The sequence below is a fragment of the Lithobates pipiens genome, unplaced genomic scaffold (assembly GCF_037356315.1).
Source record: "Lithobates pipiens isolate NorthernLeopardFrog02 unplaced genomic scaffold, aLitPip1_a1.2 Scaffold_16, whole genome shotgun sequence".
NCBI classification, from domain to species: Eukaryota; Metazoa; Chordata; class Amphibia; order Anura; family Ranidae; genus Lithobates; species Lithobates pipiens.
This window is the reverse complement of record NW_027507748.1, coordinates 214,792,993-214,816,728: the sequence shown is the minus strand read 5'-3', so window position 1 is coordinate 214,816,728 and position 23,736 is coordinate 214,792,993. Positions and strand designations below refer to the sequence as shown.

At 43.7% G+C, this 23,736-nt stretch overlaps 1 protein-coding gene across 2 annotated transcripts in view; it reads right to left on the bottom strand.

The window, feature by feature from the left end:
- FGR (FGR proto-oncogene, Src family tyrosine kinase) overlaps positions 1-23,736 on the bottom strand; it is a 211,452-nt gene that overhangs the window by 71,875 nt on the left and 115,841 nt on the right. For both annotated transcript variants that reach the window (XM_077481011.1, XM_077481012.1), the window contains exons 4-6: positions 23,288-23,387; positions 4,719-4,817; positions 1,433-1,536 (exon numbers count right to left, since the gene is read on the bottom strand). In XM_077481011.1, the coding sequence (XP_077337137.1) occupies positions 1,433-1,536; positions 4,719-4,817; positions 23,288-23,387 (303 nt within the window). The remainder of the gene's footprint in view (positions 1-1,432; positions 1,537-4,718; positions 4,818-23,287; positions 23,388-23,736) is intronic.

The following is a 23,736-nucleotide window of genomic DNA, read 5'->3' as shown; positions in this document are numbered from 1 at the left end:
ATATTGTAGACGCTATAACTTTTGCGCAAACCAATCAATACACGGTTATTGTGTTTTTTTTTTTTTATGTATTTATTTTATTTTTTACCAAAAATATGTAGATGAATACATATCAACTTAAAACTGAGGAAAAAAAACACTTTTTTTTAATATATTTTTTGGGGGATATTTATTGTAGCAAAAAGTAAAAAATATTGCTTTTTTTTTCAAAATTGTCACAGTTTTTTTTGTTTATAGCACAAATAACAAAAACCACAGAGGTGCTAAAATACCACCAAAAGAGCTCGATTTGTGGGAAAAAAATTATGTCAATTTTGTTTGGTTACAACGTCGCACGACTGCACAATTGTCAGCTAAATTGATGCAGTGCGGAATTGGAAAAAATGCTCTGGTCAGGAAGGGGGTAAATCCTTCTGGAGTTGAAGTGGTTAAAATGCAAAAAAAAAAAATTCTGGCATATCTGTTTTCTGCTGCAAAAGTGCAGGTCACATGATCACTTTTCCTTTCATCGCGATTCATAGACCCACAGGTGGGCATGTGTACATCGGATATGACATCATTGTCGGAAGTGACGTTTGCTGCCAAGTGTCTGCATTTCCAAGCTAATGGAATGCAATTACACACCCTGCAGCATTACATCACTTTCCTCAGCTGGGTTCATTAACATTATTTACTATTGCGGAGGGATGGGGGCTTTACACTGACCATGGAACCTTGAAGAGATGGTTACATTTTTTAAATTTTTTTTAAGTTTATAAACAATTTAACCCCATCACAATACAAGGTCATTTGCATAATGGGGCACATAAGGCACAGCAAGGCCAAGCTTCAACCAACAGACATCCTAAGGAGTATCTGCTTCATTCTTTTACACTCAATACAGTTCATTTTTACAGAACACACACAAAAAAAAATTTAAATAGGAATTTCAGGTGTGGATATTTTATACATAGTTACATGGATCAAAGTAACTTTGCATATACCATACTTGGTCAATGTCCTTGGAAGCTAGAAATCACTTTAGCCACTACTAGTCCAGTGATTTCAACTTGCTTCTGAGTTCTACATCAAGCGGCTGCCCTGATGCAACACAGGAGGTTGGCCGCTTGGCATGGGAGCCATTCAAAGAATGCCTTGCATTGAATAAATGCAAAGGTGGAGAGTGTGAAATCATGGCCCTGCCTCTCCACCTCATTCAATCAAAGAACGCTTTGCATTCATTCAGAAAGTGCAAAGCATTCTCTGAATGGTGCGCATGTTGAAACTGTGTTCAGGGCAGCCGCTAGTTACCAATGTAACTATGTATAAGATACCGTACCAATACCTAGAATTCCTCTTTAATGCTTGAGCTTACATGTTGAAAAACCCCACACAAAGCACTGTATTCTGAAGCCCCGAAAACAGTTTATTTCTTAAAACAACTGGAACTCACCTTTTGTAGTTTCACTTTCTCTGATCAAGTAGCTACCTTGCGTGTTACCTTCACCCAGGAGTTGTCTTTCTGCATCTTTCCTACCAAGTTTACCAAAATACCACCTACAAAGAAGAATGATCACAACAGAATGTTATTACCCCAGTTAAGAGTAGTTATCATGCATTGTGCTTGAAAAAGCAGAACTGTAGGCTTAGCTCCCAGCATCAGAAGGTGAGAAAGTGGGAAAGTCTAAAAAGGAGACAACGTGTGGCAAAAAGTGTGTGTCGTTAAAGGAATCAATTCTCCTTTAAGGGGGTGTGGCAGGGGACGTGTCCTATGCCTACATACATTTGTTAGTAGGTGTCCCTTATTCCCATCTCAAAATGTTGGGAGGTATGAAATTGTATTTTAGGTGAAAGAAATGTTACATTTTGTGTTAGGAACTGTTAAAGACTGTTGCCATAGGCGATAGCATTCCTGCACGTGCAGATGTAGCTTCTTGCTTGAGGCCTTTCCCTGCATGGCCGTCTTCTTATTGAAGTTTTGGAGTCTGCTAATTGAACTTGCAACTACTCAAGGGTGTCCTGGTACAAACCCTTTCTCCCCTTTAAAAGTTTGTAAGAGAAATAAACATCTCTTTTGCATTCAAGAAGTGTCTGGCGCCCAATAACTTCCACCTTGCACCCATTATGCCTTACAACCCACCCCATACTGAAGGATGTCAGCTTTCTCTGGACCTGGAGGTTCTCATTAGACTGCAGGAAGACCTTGCTGCGTAAAGGTGAGTGTACCAATGCTTTACTCCAAAAAAAACTGACTCTCCTTTCTACAGTACAGCTGGCTCTGAAAGTGACATCCGTGGCAAAATATGACAAGACACTGTCAGCAAGACAATGTTTGATGAAAGCTGCTGCTACGCAGCAGAGGGACATGTCCTGGCCCCAGGCGGTGACGGGATTTTGATAAAATCCTTGGACAGTCCCGTAGAATCCAGCACTGTAGAGAAGGATGAAAAGTCTAGAAACCATGCAATTAGGACTTCGCTCATAGGCTGTCTATTGTTATTAGGTGGTCAGACAAGGGGACATACTTAAACCACCATGGAAGCGTGAGAACTTCAAACTCGCGTAGATACAGTAAAGTGAGTGAGCATTGTCACCCAAGAATAGGACGTGGACTACAAGCAGGATCCAAGGTATAAATACAGGCATACCCCACTTTTAAGTACACAATAGGTATTATTAACTAAAGCTGGAAAGTGCAAAATCAGGCTCACTTCTGCTTAGAAACCAATGAGCTTCTAACCCCAGCTTGTTCAGTTAAGCTTTGGTAATAAAATCTGGAAGCTCATTGGTTTCTTTCAGAAGGGAGCCTGATTTTGCACATTCCAGCTTTAGTAAATAAAATAAAAGTGGGTATGCCTGTAAAAGGAAGCAACGGGGGCTATTTACTAAAGGAAAATCCACTTTGCACTGTAAGTGCACTTGAAAGTGCACTTGGAAGTAAAGTCGCTGTGGATCCAAGGGGGACATGCAGGGAAAAACCCCCCAGCATTTTAGCTTGCACATGATTGGATGCTAATCAGCAGAGCTTTCACTCATTTCAGATCTACCTCTTAGATTTAGAGCGATTGCACTTTCAAGTGCACTTGCAGTGCAACGTGGATTTGCCTTTTGGAAATAACCCCCAATGTCTATTGACATTAGGTGGTCAGACATTGGGAGCATGCTTCAACCACCATGGAAGCAGAACTTTAAACTCACATAGATACAGAGCATTATCCCCCAACAACAGGATGTGGACTACTGGCAGGATCACCAGGTATAAATGAAGGGGGAAAAAAGCCAGAAAAGAGAAAACTCGTTCAGCCTCATCTAAGGACAGCTAAGTTACACTCTAATTCATTTTTGTTTATGGGTTTAAATAGGTTCACATGCACGTCAATGTTAGAAAAATGGGGAGAAGTGATGTTGACTCTTTGTAGAAAGAGCGATTTTTCCCATCAAATTTTTTATTTCGTTTTTTGTCTTCAGCCACAATTATGCTACAAACATTTAAGTTTTGCTCTAATTTGTAATTAATAGCAGCCAGTCATAATGTTGCTTTAATCCATATAACAAACATAAAAGGGGTTATTGTCCAACCTTCAAAATATTAATTTAATGCTGATATTCATATAAACTAGAATGCTCAGAAAAGGAAGTATATCTAGACATCCCAATTTCATTGCATTCTGGGGGAGAACAATAGAAATTGATTAAAAAATATCCAATTCTGCCAACTGCTTATTTAATTGAGTTGGCTTGCCTATTACCACCTGCTGGTATCAACAGACGTGGGAATTGTCACTTGAACCCACTAGAATCTAGGATTGAGCTGAGGTTGATTCCACTTACATCTCTTGAACTGATTACAGTGCTAAACAGATGGTTACAGTAAGACCAGGTGATCAATAAATGATTGTGGTCATGCAAGGATTGAGACTGTAACACAATAGCAACAATTTCAGTGCACTCATGCAAAAATTGGTAAGTAGCATAAATATTTCTATTGGCAGACTTTAGAAAGGATCATGCATATGACTATGCATCCAGCAGGTTAAAAAAGTGTCATCTGTTGTTCTGGGAATAATACAAAGATGAATAGAAAGTACTTAGCAATCCACCTTACCATTTCTGAGATACTAGTGTTGAGATTGCTTACAACATACTGAATGACTATTGTGCATGCTGGATGAGCAACACATTTTCTGAAGCTCTAAAAGCCTTCCAATACATCATATTTCTGTATGATTAGCTTTACTGACTTTACTGTGCTTTTGGTCGAAAAATATGATTGTGTGTATGCTCGATCTGACTTTTGCTGGTGGAATTTCAGGCAACAAAAGATTGAGAGCATGTCCTCAATTTTTTGGCTGGAAAAAGTTCAGATTGGAAATTCCGATCATCTGTACAAATTCCGACGCGCAATATTCCTACGCATGCTCGGAAACAATTTGACGCATGCTCAAAAGCATTGAACTTCATTTTCTTGGCTCGTAGTAGTGTTGTACGCCACCGCGTTCTTGGCGGTCAAAAGTTCAGAGAACTTTTGTGTGACCGTGTGTTTGCAAGCCAAGCTTGAGCAGAATTCCGTCGGAAAAACAATCCAAGTTTTTTGTGTACAGGGCATAACAGTATACCGGGACCAAGCCAGTGTTGGCTACCTATTACTAAGTAAAAAGATCTATTTTTCCAAACAAAAAGTTCAAAAATTAAAACATTAAAAATGATGTACATTTGACATATACAATCATTGCACTTACTCTTCAGCTTGTATTGAATTCAGTGGTGCGACATAGTTACTGGGAATATATCCTGTCTTTCCAGTGCGCAGAGATCGAGCTTCCCACCAATCACCTTCACTGTAAAGAAAAAGGGTAACATTTTAAAGCAACAATAACATGTCATATTGGTGTATAGTCCACAAAAAATTATGTATTTTTGTTTCGTTTTGATACTAAGATTTGAAAAGCATAGAATCTTTCCACACATACCTAAACAATCTTGTGTTAGTAATTTATAAAGTTCCCCAAACTACCTTCCACCCTTGTTGTTCAGCAGTACCTTGTATAATTAGTGTAGAAAACAATGCTTACAGCATTTATTAACGTGCGGGATTAAAAACAGTTATTTTTTTTCTTCCTTTTTTCAGTAGAAATTTGTATCTCAGGCATTTGCTTTTCCATCCAAGTGTTAAGTTTAGTTTTTTTGTAAAAAAAAAAAAAAAAAATCTTTAGTGGTTACCAGTGTACTGTATATTGGAACATGTAAAGAGTTTACAACATATTTTAATTACAAAGGTGGAAACAAAACAACCTCTAGAGCATATGAGAAGATATATGTGATTTTCATTCTGCATAGAATGGCACGAAGTTTTGTTGAAAAGTGGTTGAAAAACATAAGTTGTATTGCATAACATTTTATAAGCTCAAAAAATGCTAGTAAAAAACACTAAATGAAAGAAGCTAAGATTTTGTGCCAGCTTGTAATAGCATTTTAGTAGCGTTAGCGTTTTATTAGCATTTTTACAGTACATGAAATGGAACCGCTTGCCAACCAGCCTCCACCGTTATACGGCGGCAGGTCGGCTCTCCTGCACGAATCGCTGTAGCTGTACAGCGGCTCACGCAGTCGTGACAGCGAGCAGGAGGGCGCTACAGATGGCGTGCGTCCTCTGCGCGCTGCGGTAACATGCCCCTGGGTCGAGCGGACTCGATGTCCACCAGCGACCTGCAATCGCCTATTAAAGAGGCAGAATGGGGAACTGCCTTTGTAAAGAAGGTGATTCCCCTGTTCTGACAGGTGACATGACAGGGATCTACTGTTCCCAGTGATCGGGAACAGTGATCTCTGTCATGTTCCAATAAGACCATCCCTCCTACAGTTAGAACACACCTAGAGAACACATTTAACCCCTTGATCGCCCCCCTAGTGTTAACCCCTTCCCTGCCAGTGACATTTACACAGTAATCAATGGTTATTTTTAGCTCTGATAGTTGTATAAATGTCAAAGGTCCCAAAAAAGTGTCAAAAGTGTCCGATCTGTCCGCCGCAATGTTGCAGTTCAGCTAAAAATTGCAGATCGCCGCCATTACTAGTAAAAATAATAAAAATGCCATAAATATATCCCCTATTTTGTAGACGCTATAACTTTTGCGCAAACCAATCAATGTACGCCTATTGCAAAAAAGCCTAGTGTATGTTTCTGGGAATGGGAGGATTGGATAGCAACTCCACAGTCCAGTAACAAATACCATTCACCTGGTTGCATATAAATCAGGAAACTGGTGTGTTCCTCTGAATCAAACTAGCATATAAGAGAAAAAAAGGGGGGGGGGGGGACTAGAGAGTCCAGGAAGGATTCTTCTAAAAGGAACAAAATTGGTAACAGAAAAAAAAAATATTTTCTTTATTATGAATGTAGCCCCCTCTACCTAAAGGTAGGTACTAAAGTAGTATTTTTCTAGCTCAGGGCCCAAGTGCAGGTAAATTTAGCCAGGCCTGTGTTTCATTTCAGGCCTGGTTGTTGTGATTTGGCACTGGAAGTGTCTAGTGTAGTGGGGGGGGGGGGGGGTGGCCACCCGTACATTGGCTCAGAGATGCCGTCTCTGCTTTCAGATGGATTGTTCTGGAAGAGAGGTGGGACTTGAGAAGTGAGTGGCAGGCAACTCATGTGGGGAGCCCTGACCAATTATCTTTCTGTATTGGCAGGGGGCAGGCCTCTCGTATAAGCTGGGGTCACATGCTTCAGAGGGAGTTCTGTGGAGCAGAAAGACAGACTGGACGTTTGAGGTGTTGTTCCACTCATCCCCACGTGGGAGGGGGATGCAGTGTGCGCAGAGGAGGGATGGAGGAACCTCTAGGAAGGAGCTAAAGATACAGATCCTCATCTGTAAGGAGGCATCCGGCTGCTGTGACCGGTGGACACAGGACCTGGAGGTAAAGAGGATCAAGCAAAGGAAGTAGCAGTCAAGCGAAGGAGAGTGGAGCAGAATTCTGTGACCGGGGACACAGAACTGTTCTGGAGGAGAAAGGTCAGTGTAACAGAAGAAGAGAAACTTGTCAGAGCAGAGTAGAATGCTGCGGGCGGGGGACACAGCATTGTTAGCGATGGACTAGCTGGAATCAGTAGTCTGTTTATTGCCATGTGTCAGGTCATCGGGGGGAGATGCTGTGTCATCTCTGGCCTGATTAGCACATTGGTAATATCTTCCAAAGTTTGGGTGACTGTCCAATTCATAGTAGCTGGAGAAGAAAGCTGTGTGCATCTCTGGTTCTTTGACTCATAAGACAACATCATTCCGGTTTACCAATGGGAATTATTCAAAGTGGTTCCTTTTGTTCTTTTGGAAGTCAGTAATTATGCAGTAAAGGATTTGCACAAAGGAAAGAAGCAACAGTCAGTAAAGAAGTTAATGCACAGAAATACAAAGATACAAGGCCAAGGCTACAAGTAATTTCAAGAATGTGCTGTATCATGGGCATCTCATATTTCCCTCTTCTCCCATCCAAGTTATACCCCACAATAAAAGCAACAAAACGGAGCAGAATGTCTGTTTATTGTCTTTATCATGGAGAATGGGAGGTTGGCAGCAGGGTGATTGGCAGATTGCTATAACCAACTCAGCAGCCCTTACGAGGGTACTGCTACATGAAAAACCGACCAAAATATTATTCAAAAAGAATAAAATACCTCCACCGCAAAAGTATAAAATTTGATAACGTTATCAAAAACACAGATGGTCACAACAATCATTCACCCTCATTCAAATCATAAACCAGCTAATTAGTATATGAATTGCTAAAGAAGGAGGGTATTCCTCAGATGTGTGGAGGCTATATGCCAGTAATCACAGAGGAAGTCCATAGGCATTTCAACATACAATTTCTGGAAACACAGAAATCGTGTATGTGGAACGATTGCAGACAGTTCTAGATCGTCAGAATACACTATCCCGAATTAGGGCTTAGAATAGAGATCTAGGACGGAGGAGGTTTAGTGGCTGTGTAATATGTCAAACGGATCGCATTGGGTAAATCATAGTAGGTTAAATGAGAGACTAGCCAAGGTTCAGTATTAAAGCACGGAGAAAATCTTCAATCCAAAGTCTGATCACTACCAACACTGTCCAGTTGAATACTTTTCTACCGCTACTCACCATTATCTTTTCAGGGCAGTGCATTGAACCAGATGAAAAGGGGTGAGATGTAGGGCAGTGCCGCCCCATCACTCACCCAGCCAGATGATAAACGCTCGGATAGGGATTCACTGCTCATCCAGAGTCCAATAGTCTGGGCAGTAATGCCTAGTGAGGATAGATTTCTGTCAGGTGGTGGAAGAGAAGTTGATGTCCACCACTAATAAGCGGGTCAGCGTGTTGGCTTGCTAGTGCTCTCTCTCTTACTGAAAAGCACCGCTTCGGGTCAGCGAAGCACTTCCGCACATCGGTAACCCGGTCGACCTCCGCAGTTGTCTGGAGGGGGGATATTGCTGGGCTCAAGCTGTATGAGAGCTACAGATAGTGTGGTCGCGTCTTGCTGACGCGTTTCACTAGAAAATCTAGTTTCTTCAGAGCATAAGTGAACATGGGACAGGAGTCTCTTAAGTAGTATACTAATTGATCTAATTGAAAACACAGAGTCTCATTCATCACACGCTCACTCCTTTCAACAAACCAACAACACCATGGAATCTGTGGGGATATCCAGATCAAAGTGCAATGCTCATATGTGTCCACTAGTAACAAAATAAAAGTGCAACTATATTTAAAAATTTCCAAAAAGATATATACAAAGACAGAAACTATTTACATATTCCAAAATAGACCTTCAGAAAGTCAACAAGGAAGAAAAAACATACCCTTACCCCTCTTGGAATATACAGTTGGACAAGGGGCATAAAAAATGATTTGGTAGGTTAATTGGATCCTGTCTAAATTGTGCCTAGTATGTATCAATGTTTATGTGTGTCTCAAGACAATTCCTCTTCTTCCAATATGGACCAGGAAGGTCAAAAGGTTTGGCACCCCTGATTTACATGGATCTACCAACTATTCTTAGATGAGGAATAAAGCCCTTTCCCTAGTGTAGCACCCTCTACTCTAGCAAGTCTCCAGGAGTTCTGCAAAAGGAGCCAGGAGGGCTGGTGAGTGTGCACACCATCGGAAAGACTGAGAGGCACGCCTGAGAGGACTGATATGCAGCAGTCTGGTATGGGTGAAGAGCCAGTCTGGAGGATGGTGGTGTCATGGACAGTAGAGCAAGGCAGCTGCAGCCAGGAGGGCTGGCAGTGCCTCAAGAGGTGGTACTAAGAGCACAAGCCACAGGGACAGCTAGCACTGGGACTTTTCTAATTGCTACATCATAGGGGCCTGCGATCCCTGCCTGTAAAGGTCATTTGCTTTAGGCCTGGCTGAGCCAGTGTCAGGCCTACCAAATCAGTGCTAGCTAGTCTGGAGAAGAAAACAGAGGAAGCGATGGGCAGGAGGAGTATGGTTCGATGCTCAAAAGAGAGGAAGTGATGTGCAGGAGGAGATGTATATAAAGTCCCAAATTGCAATCCAAGTTTAATATCCCTCAATAAAAACAAACAAAAACAAAGTGCAAGGACTGATTATGTTTCTGGATGAGTGACAAGAGTGTGCCTGGCTGGGGCAGGGTGACAGGTGGACCATAACACTTAGCAGCTCCTACTGGAGTACCGCTACACTGGGAATTTATGATAGAATACATGTAGGTACCTTCTGTTTTAAGAGGGCTCTACTCTGTTTTGCACTGATTTAGTGAGGGGCTTTTAGGTCCTTTTTGGCCTTCCACACCAAAACCTGCATCCCTTATATTCAGGGCCAGCGCTCCCACTAGGTGAACTGCCGCTTAGGGGCGCAGCTACAGCCTTGGTCCCCTCCAGAGGATCGGTTCCCCCCTGGCGAGTGGTGGCTGGTGCAGACTGTAGTGGAAGGTGGCACCTGGCTCCATCCCATCACCTGGCTCCATCCTTCCACCTGGCTCCATCCCATCACCTGGCTCCATCCTTCCACCTAGCTCCATCCCATCACCTGGCTCCATCCCATTACCTGGCTCCATCCCTTCACCTGGCTCCATCCCATCACCTGGCTCCATCCCTCCACCTAGCTCCATCTCATCACCTGGCTCCATCCCACCACCTGACTGCACCCCTATCTCCTGCCCACCTGGCTGCACCTTCCCTTTTCCCATCCACCTGGCTCCATCCCTCCACCTGGCTACCCCCTCTCCTGTCCACTTTGCCATATCCTCCCTCCACCTGGCTGCACCCCTGTCTCCTGTCCACCTGGCTCCACCTCCCCTCCACTTGATTGCACCCCCTCTCCCATCCACCTGACTCCATCCCTCCACTTGGCTGCACTACCCTGTCCACCTGGCTATATTCTCCCTCCACCTGGGTGCAACCCCTCTCCTGTCCACCTGGCTATAGTCTCCCTCCACCTGGCTGCATCCCCTCTCCTGTCCACCTGGCTATATCCTCCCTCCATCCCTCTACCTGGCTGCACCCCCCCATCTTTCCACCTGGCTATATCCTCCCTCCACCTGGCTGTACCCCCCTCCTGTCCACCTGGCTCCATCCCTCCACCTGGCTGAACCCCCTCTCCTGTCCACCTGGCCCCATCCCTCCACCTAGCTGCACCCCCTCTCCTGTCCACCTGGCTATATCCTCCCTCCACCTGGCTGCACCCTCCCTCCTGTCCACCTGGCTCCATCCCTCCATCTGGCTGCACCCCCTCCTGTCCACCTGGCTCCATCCCTCCACCTGGCTGCACTCCCTCTCCTGTCCATCTGGCTATATCCTCCCTCCACCTGGCTGCACCTCCCCTCTCCTGCCCACCTGGCTCCATCCTTCCCCCCACCTGGTTGCACCCCCCTTACCTATCCACCTGGCTATATCCTCCCTCCACCTGGTTACACCTCCCCTCTCCTGTCCACCTGACTCCATCCCTCCACCATGCTGCACCCCCCCTTTCCTGTCCATCTGGCTGCACCCTATCTCCTTTCCACCTGGCTCCATCCTTCCCCCACCTGGCTGCACCCCCTCTCCTGTCCACCTGGACCAGTTCTGGTGCTAAAGTTATTGAATTAATTTTCGATTTTTTTTTTGAGGGGGTGCGCAAGTAGCTGGTCTTGCCTAGGACGCAAAATAGACTAGCATCGGCCCTGCTTAAAGATTGGCTTTAAAATGTATTATGAAGTAACAAAATATTGCAAGAGGAAATCTCCGTAAATTGAAGGAGCGTACCACCATAAACAGCTACGCTGGGACAAGTATTCACAATGGTCAATTTCTCTATAGCTACAGGCACTCTCAACTCCATCCTGTTTCCCAGACTACTTGAAAATTTGTGTGTCACCAAGCCCTACACTTCTGTCAGTTCCCTGTTATGCTTTCTGGTCCCAACCTAAACTGCTCCTCATGTCACCCAGCTCTCTCCACTGACTTTACAGTCCAAATTGCATTCAGGGTCACTGCCTTCTTCTCCAACTGCTTGATTGTCATCTTCTGAAATCCCACCCACAAGCTCCTCTTTGAAACAGCCATGGTGGGTATGTAGAGAATGTATAGCATTAGCCGTGTGCTGTTTATTTATAATGGTTGACTGAAGTAGCTCTTTAAAAGTACAGTCAAGCCAGGATGCACAGCTTACTTGCCAAGGGCTTTATCTTGAAAGCCAGACATTCCTGTTTTGCAGCAAACAAGTTTCCTTTGCTACCTGATGTCCTGGGAACACTGTTCTGTCAAAAGCAACAAGGTGCACCGCATAAAGTACTGTCAGATGTTTTTAGAAAAACATCATAAGGTACATTCATCATGTCATTAACGCAGGAAGGCTTTACACGGCCAGGATTTAGCTCTGAAGTGATCCTATTCATGGCCAGAGGCAAGATTCTAATAGATAAATCAAGGACTATAGTGGTGCTTACCAGTGTGTGTGATGTATCCTAAAATGTAACAATTTGGCTCCTCTACTTCTCCACTTCCTGCTCAACATCTTTCTCTAGAGATGCTTTTCAGGAACCTTCCTATTTCTCAGTCTAAAGGGCTGTACACACAGGCCAATTGTCAGGCGGCATCGGCCGGTTCAATAAAACCGGCCGACATTCAGCTTGTGTGTACTGCAGGGGCATGACCAAAAACGCCTTCCGATTGGCATCTGACATCGACAACGACCAGTGTGTACTGGCAGGGGGCCGTCCCTTCTGTCAGAACACAAATGGCTTAGTGGGGAGATATCACCGTACTAACATTGCATAGTTAGTATAGCGGATCCAACTGAGCTGTAGGTTTTTTTTTCGTTCAACCTGCTGGGTTGAACGAAAAAAAAAACTCATAGTGTGTACTAAGCTTAACAGACTCCTGTGCAGGTATATTTGCACACTCACTAATCTTATTCACAGAAGTCTCCACTGCTGGCGGCACAGTAAGGCCTTGTTCACACCAGGGTGCAGAGACATCAGTTTTTCTGAACGCGTTTTGCAAGAGTTCAAACTAAACAATGATTCTCTATGTGCCTTGTTCACTACACCACAACTTGCCAATTTTTTTCTATGCAGGAATCTGAAATGTGTATGCAGTTTTCTGCACAGAAAAAAAACTGACATGAAATCAACATTGGTTTGAACAGGGCACATAACTGACGCACATGAAAAGTGATGTCATCGTAGATAAAAACTCACTGCAACACACATGAAAACTGATTTGAAACTGATGCAAAATGTGTCTCTGCAAGAGAAATCTACGCAGTTTGCCCATCAGTTTTCATGCACGTATGGTGTGAACGAGCCCTAAAACTGCTCACATTTAAAGCTGAACTCCAGATAAAATAGCTATACAGTGTCTTGAAAAAGTATTCATACCCCTTGACATTTTCCACATTTTGTCATGTTACAACCAAAAACGTAAATGTATTTTATTGGGATTTTATGTGATAGACTAACACAAAGTGGCACATAATTGTGAAGTGGATGGAAAATTATAAATGGTTTTCAATTTTTTGCCCAAATAAATATGTGAAATGTGTGGCATGCATTTGTATTCAGCCCCCCAATGTCAATACTTTGTAGAACCACCTTTCACTGCAATTACAGCTGCAAGTTGGGGATGTCTTTACCAGCTTTGCACATTTAGAGAGTGACATTTTTGCCCATTCTTCTTTGCAAAATAGGTCAAGCTCTGTCAGATTGGATGGGGAGCGTTTAGGGTTGTTGTCCTGCTGGAAGCCGAACCTCTACCCCAGTCTCAAGACTTTAGCAGACTCTAATTCCACGTACACACGTACACATGATTGGGATTCCGCTCAAGTTTGCCTTGCATACACACGGTCACGCAAAAGTTTGCTGAAATTACGACCGTTAAGAACGCGGTGACGTACCACACTACAATGAGCTGGGAAAGTGAAGTTGCTTCCGAGCATGCGTAGGAATTTTGCACGTCAGAATTGCCACAGACAATCGCATTTTCGGATAGGAACTTTTCCAGACCGAAAAACTGAGAGCATGCTCTCAATCTTTTGCTGGCTGGAATTCCGCCAGCAAAAGACCGATGGAGCATACACACGGTCACATTTTCCAACTAAAAACTCTCATTGGTCTCTCATTGGACTCTCATTGGTCTTTTGCGGGACGAAATTCCGATCCTGTGTATGCGGCATAACAGGTTTTCTTCTAAGATTGCCCTGTATTTGGCTCCATCCATCTTCCCATCAACTCTGACCAGCTTCCCTGTCCCTGTTGAAGAAAAGAATCCCCATAGCATGATGTGGCCACCATGTTTCATGGTGGGGAAGGTGTGTTCAGGTTGATGTACAGTGTTCGTTTTCAGCCACACAAAGCTGATATTATAATTATTATTTTTTGTGGTTGAACTGGATGGACATGTGTCTTTTTTCAACCTGACTAACTATGTAACTATGTAACCTTTTCTGTCAAAGTCCGGTCGTGTGTACGCGGCATTATAGTTGTCCTGTTGACAGATTCTCCCACCTGAGCTGTGGATCTCTGCAGCTCCTCCAGAGTTACCATGGGCCTCTTGGCTGCTTCTCTGATTAAGGCTCTCCTTGCCCAGTCTGTCAGTTTAGGTGGATGGCATTATCTTGGTAGGTTTTCAGTTGTGCCATACTCTTTCCATTTTCAGATGATGGATTGAGTAGTGCTCCGTGAGATGTTCAAAGCTTGGGATATTTTTTTATAACCTAACCCTGTTCTGTTTACTGTTATAAATAAGTGTGAAATGCAAAACTCCGGTCGGTATAACAAGATGTCCCCTTGCCCCTTCTCAATGAATACTTGTGTGGAGGAGTGTGGGGTGCAGCAACATGGGGGCAATGGAACGTCACATCCATTACATATTCTGACGGGTTGTCAAATCTGATGAAACATGGGCAATGTGTGCAGATCAGCATCTCGAAGAGGTAGATTTTGCATTACATTTTTGTCTTCTCTTCCATTTTGGAGGAGTTCCCCCAATAGATTCCTTCCCATTCATTTACAAACAAGCTGGGAGCGGCCTGATGTCACTTCCTGAAGATGCCAATCATGGCGAAAAATATGTTGGAGCGGAGGATCCTCTACTTCCGGGTCCTAATCTGATAACCCACACCAGGCATTGCCCTCCGGACAGAGACGCGGAATGCACGCCATCCCCAAGGGACTAGCCGACTTGCACACACTGATTACACCTAGTGCCAGGCCAGGCACTTAAACATGTGAGTGCAACTTCTACTGCTGTTGCTATGTTTTAAAAATTCATTAACCACTTGAGACCCGCGCTATAGCCGAATGACGGCTACAGCGCGGATCTCCTTTTCAGGGACTACGTCTATCGACGTAGTCCCGTGCACGAGCGGCCTGCGCGCCCCCTGAGGGGCGCACGCTCTGTGATTGGCGAGTCTACGAGACTCGCCTGATCACCGATCCGTGCAAGGGGTCGATCCCGACCCCTTATCACGTGATCAGCTGTCAGCCAATGACAGCTGATCATGTGATATAACAGAGCCGGTAATCGGCTATTATTCCTCCTCGCGCTGACAGCACGAGGAGAAAAAAAAAAGCTGGTCACCGGCGGCCGTGATCGGGACATCAGTCCCGATCACGGCCAGCCCTGCCAGTGCCCACCTGCCCCCTGCCAGTGCCCACCTGCCCCCTGCTTTGCCTGCCTAAATAAAAAATGTTTCCCCACTGTCAGTGCCACCCAGCAGTGCCCATAGTGCCACCCAGCAGTGCCCATAGTGCCACCCAGCAGTGCCCACAGTGCCACCCAGCAGTGCCCACAGTCTGCCTAAACAAAGGTGCTGCACCCCAGTGCCACATATCCGTGCCCAGCAGTGCCGCCCATCAGTGCCCAGCAGTGCCACCTATCAGAGCCACCTATCAGTGCCACCTATCAGTGCCCAGCAGTCCCATCTATCAGTGGTACCTATCAGTGCCCCTTAGTGCCACCCATCCATGCCACCCATCTGTGCCACCCATCCGTGCCATCTTATATGTGCCCGTCTTTGCCCATCAGTGCCGCCTTATCTGTGCCCATCGGTGCCGCCTTATCTGTGCCTATTAGTGCCGCCTTAACTATGCCTATCAGTGCCCACCAATGCAGCCTATCAGTGCCCACCAGTGCAGCCTATCAGTGCCCACAAGTGCAGCCTATCAGTGCCGCCTCATCAGCGCACTTCAATGAAGGAGAAAAATTACCTGTTTGCAAAATTTTATAACAAACTATTAAACATGATTTTTTTTGCATCTTTTTTTGTTTGTTTAGCAAAAAATAAAACTCCCAGCTGTGATTAAATACCACCAAAAGAAAGCTCTATTTGTGGGAAAAAAATGATAAAAATTTCATTTGGGTACAGTGTTGTATGCCCGCACAATTGTCATTCAAAGTGCATCAGCGCTGAAAGCTGAAAATTGGTCTGGGACTGAGGGGAGTTTAAGTGCCCAGTAAGCAAGTGGTTAAAATACTACACTGAGACCTTCTTCCATGTCTCCTGTGGAGTAATTTTTCACATCCTAGTTTCATCTCGAGGGGCCAGTGGAATGGAATTGTGCTGACAGTGGAATCAATTTGGTATTCCAAAAGCGCTTTTTGACCATCCTGTAAAAAGGGGGTCAAATATTTCTGGTGAGTGGCCATCTTCCCATTGAGCACTCGTGGTGGAAGAACTAGAAGTTATATCTCAGAGCATTTTACTTGGTGTCGGGATTATATCACTTATGGACTTATAGCTTGCTATTTATATATATTTTTTATATATAATTCATTTTTTGATATATAATATTTTTTTTTTTATTTGTGTCTCATTAATGTTGGATGATCATTATATTGTACTCACTTTTCCATGTGCCAGATTGTGTTCTTCTATCACATAAAATCCCAATAAAATACATTTACATGTTTGTTTGTAACATGACAAAATGTGGAAAATTTCTAGGGGTATGAATACTTTTTCAAGGCACTATATAAAGAACAGCAATCACAGCCCTTTGGAAAAGCACTCTGCATAGAGAACTGATCACAGCATATTGTTGTTTTTTTTTTTACAGCACCAGCACTTTTTTTGGACTTTGGGAGGACATTTATTTATGTTTTTTTTGTTAAAAATAATAATAATTGTTTACACTGTGGGATTGTTTACAGCACTATTTGCTGATATATTGGATATAACGCTAGCACTTTATGCAGTGGATTTAAAGGGATAGAAGGAGGATTTATAAATAATCCTTAATTTTCTTTTGTTTAGCCCTGCACCTAGTTTTATTTACTTTAAATTGCACCCTTCGGGAGGATAGGGGGTGTGTAGCAGCTTTGCATAAAGGAACCTTTAAAACATTATACTTTAGCGCAGAGTTCCTTATATGACAAGCAAAAATACAGTTTTGTATTTTCCTTGTACATGATCTGCAAAGTGATATTGCACTGCATTCACTAAGCTTGTAATTGTGGTGTGTTATGGTCTAGCGCTGCACCTAGTTTTATTTACTTTAGTATTTTTGTTTGCACATGATTGAATGATGGAGGCCATCACAGTTTCCCTTCATTCACTAAGCTAAGAGAAAATGTCTGTACAAAGTACGGTATAAATTCCCATTGTAAAGTTGCAAACGACCTGTTTGCTATTAGGCCAACCCCATTAAATCCACCTACTGTATATAGGCTTATTAAAGGTATAAACTAATACTATGATACAAAAAATGAATGAATAAAAACTAACATCAAATTATATTACTTACATATCTCACATCTAATGAATACATTTCATAGTTTCTCAAGTAACTAAGCTACAAATCTACCCCAGATGAAACATGTATCCGATCTAATTCTAAAGGCTAATAGAACTGTGTTTTGGCAAATTGTAATAGTGGGAATATTTCACTAGATGGCAGCCAAGATACATGAATATTTATTTACATGGGGCTCTTCTTTAAAAGAGAAGTGCAGGTTTTGAAATAAACAAGTCTACTCATCTAGGTGGATGCAGCATCGGTCCCCCCGCTGCCCCTAAGACCTGAGAGCCAAGCGATCAAAGACCACTGATCTCGGTCTTCAGTGAGCAGAGAGCGGTGACTATTAGCCACTGCTCTGTGCTCTGTCCCCCCAGTGCTGAGAGGCAGAGCTGACTGCTTGTCAGGCATCTGGGTAGAACCCAACAATATTATTGTGATCCCTGCAGTGCCTGCACTGGCTTAGTAACATTAGCTGACAACAGGCTTTAGCAATACACTTTAGCCAAGTCATCAGAATTTCCCCTCAGACGCACAGGAGTCTTTGGTGGTGGACATGTCAAGAGACCCTTACTTGGTCTTGCCCATTAGGTCCTTTACCATTAGCCATTGTTCGCACCTATGCCAGCGATACTGGATGGGATGCCACCTGTGGTCAAGTGCCAGAGTTTTCTGTCAGAGAGCATCGTCTCCAACATACTGGAAGTCTGAGCAGCTTTAAAGGCAACTGCAGTATTATTCACTCTACCTGTGGATGACATGGCAGCAGTGTAATACATCCAGAGACGGGGGAGAACTTACAGCGGGTCCCTTCTGAAAAAAGTGGAACTGATTATGACCTTGACGGAGGAAAATCTTCAAGTACTTTAGGCAATGTACAATTTGGGGGGGGCACAAAATATTGAAGTAGACTGGTTCTGTAGGTGTTTTCCAGATCCCAACAAATGGGCTCTCCATTTAGGAGGGCTTTGTCCAGATCCCTCGGGTATAGGGCTCTCCGGAGATTGTCCAGCTATTGGATTTTCTTCAGACAGGTCTATACTTAGGGTTCATCCTCAGTCCCCTAAAGGTCCAAGCCTCAGCCATTTCAGCTAGCGCCTGTAAAGTGCCTCTCAAGCCCTGGTGCTATGACACTGGGGCAGTGTGCTTGCAGGACAAGAAAAAAGGTCCTGCAAGCAGCATCTTCGGGGTGGTACGGGAGCGGTGTATACACTGCTCCTCCACTGCCCCTGCTCATTGAAATGAATGAGCAGCGCTCCTGAAGCGCCTGCTAAGCGATTCAGCAGCGCCACAAAATGGGCACTATTAACCCTTTCCTCGGCCGCTAGTGGGGGTTAAAAGCACCCCTCTAGCGGCCGAAAAGCACAGCTATAACAGCGGTAAAGCTAAGACAAGCAGCGCTTTACCTCTAATGCCCGCACCGCCCCAAGGTGGAAGGGGTCTTAAGACAGTGTTCTTAGTGGCAATAACTTCAGGAGGCAGAGAATTGGTGGTCAGAGTTCTGTGCTTGGACCAATCCAATTTAATTTGTTCATAAACGACCTGAAGGATGGGGTAAACAGTTTAATCTCTGTATTTGCAGACGATACTAAGCTAAACAGGGCAATAACTTCTCTGCAGGATGTGGAAACCTTGCAAGAAGATCTGAACAAATTAATGGGGTGGGCAACTACATGGCAAATGAGGTTTAATGTAGAAAAATTTAAAATAATGCATTTGGGTGGCAAGAATGTGTATGCAAACTATACACTAGGGGGGGAACCTCTGGTGAAATCTAGGATGGAAAAGGACATGGGGGTCCTAGTAGATGATAGGCTCAGCAATGGCATGCTGCTGCTAACAAAGCAAACAGAATATTAGCATGCATTAAAAAGGGGATTAACTCCAGAGATAAAACAATAATTCCCCCACTCTACAAGACTCTGATCCGGCCGCACCTGGAGTATGCTTTCCAGTTCTGAACACCAGTCCTTAGGAAGGATGTACTGGAAATGGAGCGAGTACAAAGAAGGGCAACAAAGCTAATAAAAGGGTCTGGAGGATCTTAGTTATGAGGAAAGTTTGCGAGCACTGAACTTTTCTCTCTGGAGAAAAGACGCTTGAGAGGGGATATGATTTCAATGTATAAATACCATACTGGCGACCCCACAATAGGGATAAAACTTTTTCGTGGAAGGGAGTTTAACAAGACACGTGGCCACTTAAAATTAAAAGAAAAGAGGTTTAACCTTAAACTACGTAGAGGGATGTTTACTGTAAGAACGGCAAGGATGTGGAATTCCTTTCCACAGGTGGTCCCAGTGGGGGGCATCAATAGTTTCAAAAAACTATTAGATAAGCACCTGAATGACCACAACGTAAAGGGATATACAATGTAATACTGGCATATAATCACACACATAGGTTGGACTTTATGGACTTGTGTCTTTTTTCAACCTCACCTACTATGTAACTGTGTAACTTGGAGCTACGGGCCCTACATCTTGTTGTGTCCAGAAAGATTGGTGCTTAGGTCTCTCGAGTTGGATATTCCAAGAGTCCTAAACACTTATCTTCAGGCAACAACCTTGTTTAGATTTTCAGAGGCTGTTCGTGTTAGGCAGATTCAAAGGGAAGGGGGCTACAGCAAGGAACTTGTTGTCTTGGATTGTCAAGATCATTCAAAGAGCATTTGCTGGATGAGAGCATCCAAATGTGGTAAAGGCTCATTTCACTACAACCATCTCTACGTCCGGTGCAGCGCATGCAAGGGTATTGATGGAGACTATATATAAAGCAGCAAGCTGGTCGTTGCAGCACACCTTCCTCAGGCACTACATTGTTGAACCAGGGCAAGAGGGAAATGGAAAATTGTATGAAATACTCACTGTAATTTTCCTTTTCCTGATGCCGATCCATGGCAGCATTGTTACAGAGAATGTGGTGGGTCTCTCTTTCCTTTTATATATTTAAACTGGACTTGTGTGTGGACATAGGGGCAGAGCTCTATCATAGGTATGCTGCGATGGACTGGTGTCAGGAAAGAAAAATGATGGTAAGCATTTGATACAATTTTTAGTTTTTTTTTTTAACATACATTCATTGTTTAGCCTAATTTCTTCTATTTTATTGGTTTAAGGATATACAAATGTAATTTCACTTATTTTCTTTACAGTAATATGCTATTATTTTGCAGTGTTTCACAGCTGCCTCAGCCTTTAAAAATTCTTCTGTGTACAAGATTAGCCAGTTTGTGTGTGTGTATATAATAAATAAGAAGACCAGTATGGTGGACTGAATTTATGAGAGTAGTCCGGGGGGTATTTAAGCAGCCCACTAATCTGTGGTCTTTGTCGGTTCCTGTGCGCAATTCGTTACGTCACTAGGCCGACTCCTCCAACTCATTTGGTGTTTGTCAGTTGCATGTCTGAACTTCCAGAGGCTTTCGGTTCTCCATTCATGTTTTTTGTAGCTCAAGTCTTGCTGAAACTGTCGCAGGTAGGATTTGTATATCATTTCTTTATTTCACGTATCGTTGCTCCATCATCAGCCCCTTTGCTCAGCCCCCTTTAAACATCTGGAGTTAGCCCCATTGGGCTTGTCAAGAGCAAGTTTTCAAATAAAATTTGTTTTGTATATGACCTGTCTGCACCTCATTCTTCCCACATCCCGAGTTTGAATTCCTTAATTCCTTCAGAGAAATTCTTCTGCAAATATGCTTCAGCTGACATGGTGTTTCAGGCCATTGTCAAAGTAGGAACAGGTGCCTGGCTCTCTAAATCCAACATATCAGACGCATTTAAGGTTCAACCCATCCAATCACCCCTCTGGTGTTGGCACGGCTTTAAATGGAAAGAGTCATATTACTTTGCCACCAAACTGACCAAAAGTAGCCCGTGGCTCTTTGACACCTTTGCACAGTCTCTCACCTGGATTCTGTTGCACCAAGCCCAGTGCCAAAGGGTCATTCATTACTTGGATGACTTCCTGCTAATCGAACAGCCCCGCGTTCCCCCAGTAGACCTAGATAGGTTAAGAGTGGTGTTTGGGAATCTCAATGTGCCCATTGCAGAACACAAAGTGAAAGGCCCAGCACACTCTATCACCTTCCTCAGGGTCAACCTAGACACTCGCTCCATGCAGGCCAGCCTTCCCCTCGACAAACTGGCCCTCATCAGGTCGGTTCTTCATGACTTTACCCATGCACAGCAGTGTACCAAGAAACAGCTTCAATCCCTCTTAGGGATGCTCAACTTTGCAATGAGAATCATTCCCCAGGGACGATCTTTTATTTTGCCCCTCTTGGTTTTCCTCTACCAGACACAGGATTCCGATCATATCATACCCGATCATATCCTTAGATTAGACACAGCAGCAGTAGCGAATTTGTCTATGTAAGATGAGTTCCTTACTAGTTGGAATGGCATGTCCATGTTCATACCATCCGCTCAGGTCTGGGGCCATACCTGCACCGGACAAACGGTGGCCTTCACCACCGACAACCATGCCATGGCCAATATCATTAATAAGGGCAGATCCAGGTCGCTCCCTATCATGTCCTTCCTACGCAGGAATTATCTTTACAGCATCAGTTCAATGTCCACTGTCCACATTCATTCCGGGCGAGTGCAACGTCGCAGCAGACGCACTCCCCTTTTTTCACTTAATTTCATTTTTCCAGCAGAAACCCAACATCATCCAGTTAGGTTGAAATAATAGCACTTTATTGTTCTGGACAAACTTGCAAAGTGTCCCACCTGACACCTCCTCCTGTCATGCAGTTCACCCACAATACTAAGCTTAAACATAGAAGTTGGAGGTGCAGGATTAAAGAGATATACGCTCATATACAGTTGTAGTCAGTAATTGATGACATTTAAAGCAGCACACGTTTAATTCCTCAAATGCTATCATTGCTACAATTTATATAGATGAAACATCTTTCCTACCAGATGGAGTTTCTTTGCTTGTTTGTCCAGAACAATAAAGTTGCCAGCTTGTGAGTGTGTCCAATGGGTTGGGGCCCAATGTGAAAGAATGGAACACAGAGACCCAAAGAAAGTGGCAGAATTAATATTTGGTTAGATTGTGGATAGGCGAGCAACAGGTTGAGTACAGCTCCAAAGTACTTGATTTAACAGTTCCATATATTATAATACCACAAACACAATATCACAAGAGCATAGTTGGGAGAGTTCCAGCAATGTTGGCACGTTGACAAGGTTCCAGCAGTCAATGGGTTGTTTCTTTGGCAGGCCTACATTACCAGAGCAGCATATGAGTAGAGGGGTAGCTGTAGGCAAAGTGGCGGTGTATTGGCAGTGTCTAAGTCACAGCACAGGAGTCGTGGGATTCACAAAAGCAGTGTCTTTATTCTGTCCCTCCTTGTCAGGAACCTCTTTCCAGATTAAATAAGCAATACCTATCCAGCATGGATCCTGTCCTTACTCTATCCACTCAGCGATTGCACACCAACTGCAGCGGGGCCCTGCTATTTATTAGCATTGCCCTCACTAAAGATGGCCACGTAGTTCAACTTGTGTTGCAGCATCCAACCAGACTACTACTCTCTTGGCGACACCTACAATGGCTCCATTCCCTCTGTACAGTGGTCAGCAACACAGCTCCACCTACAGAGGGGAGTGTAAACTGCACCTGCCTATAAGCATTTACATTTTCCTGGAGTCTTTTCCGGAAATTACCCAACCTAAGGCTTGGGAGCAACACAAACTGCATTCTTGTCTACATCTCCTATCTATATCATGTAGAAGATGGGGAAGTATTCTGTGGATTTTCCCTAGGGAGGCAATGCTGCTTCTTCTTAGATACAGAATGTTACGATACAAGAGAGCGTTGTCACCCTAGGACAGGAAGTGTGTTACTAACACAATCACCAGGTGAAAATAAAAGACAAAAGCTTGAAAAAAAAGAAAACCCATGGAACTAATGACTAGTAAGCTGCAATATATCATTTTTTTTCTTGGGATTTGATATGCTTTGAGTTCTTCCACATCTGAAAAACAGTCACCATGATCATACATGAAAAAAACATTCAGCTTAGGCATATAATACAACATTGTATACAAATATGAGTATTTAATGGGTTACATACGAATTGCTTATGATGTGAAATTTCTCCCCCTTTATAAATGTTAAATCTTCCTCAGTCCGTGCATCATAATCGTACAAAGAAATAAAAGTGGTTGCCCCTCCTGAATTAGTAAAAAAACAACAAGTTAGAATACAGTTGAAAAAATCTTGTGCTTCTAAGAGTTGAATAAAGATATATAACAGTACTTATTTATTCATCTATAAGGCACTAATATACTACCCAGCAAAGCTTTTTTCAGCAAGAACACGGGCCACCTCCAGCACTGAATGTATGCAATGGCAAGAGGTGGTGGGGTGTGCTAAAGGGTTTACTGTTGCTGGCTACTGGAGAATCTATTGTCACTGGGGGAGGGGATCTATTGGTGCAGGGGATGTATTGTTGCTGGATAGGTCTACTGTTGCTGGGGAGAGCTATTGTTGCTGGAGGGGGGGGGGGGGCAATTGTTGCTG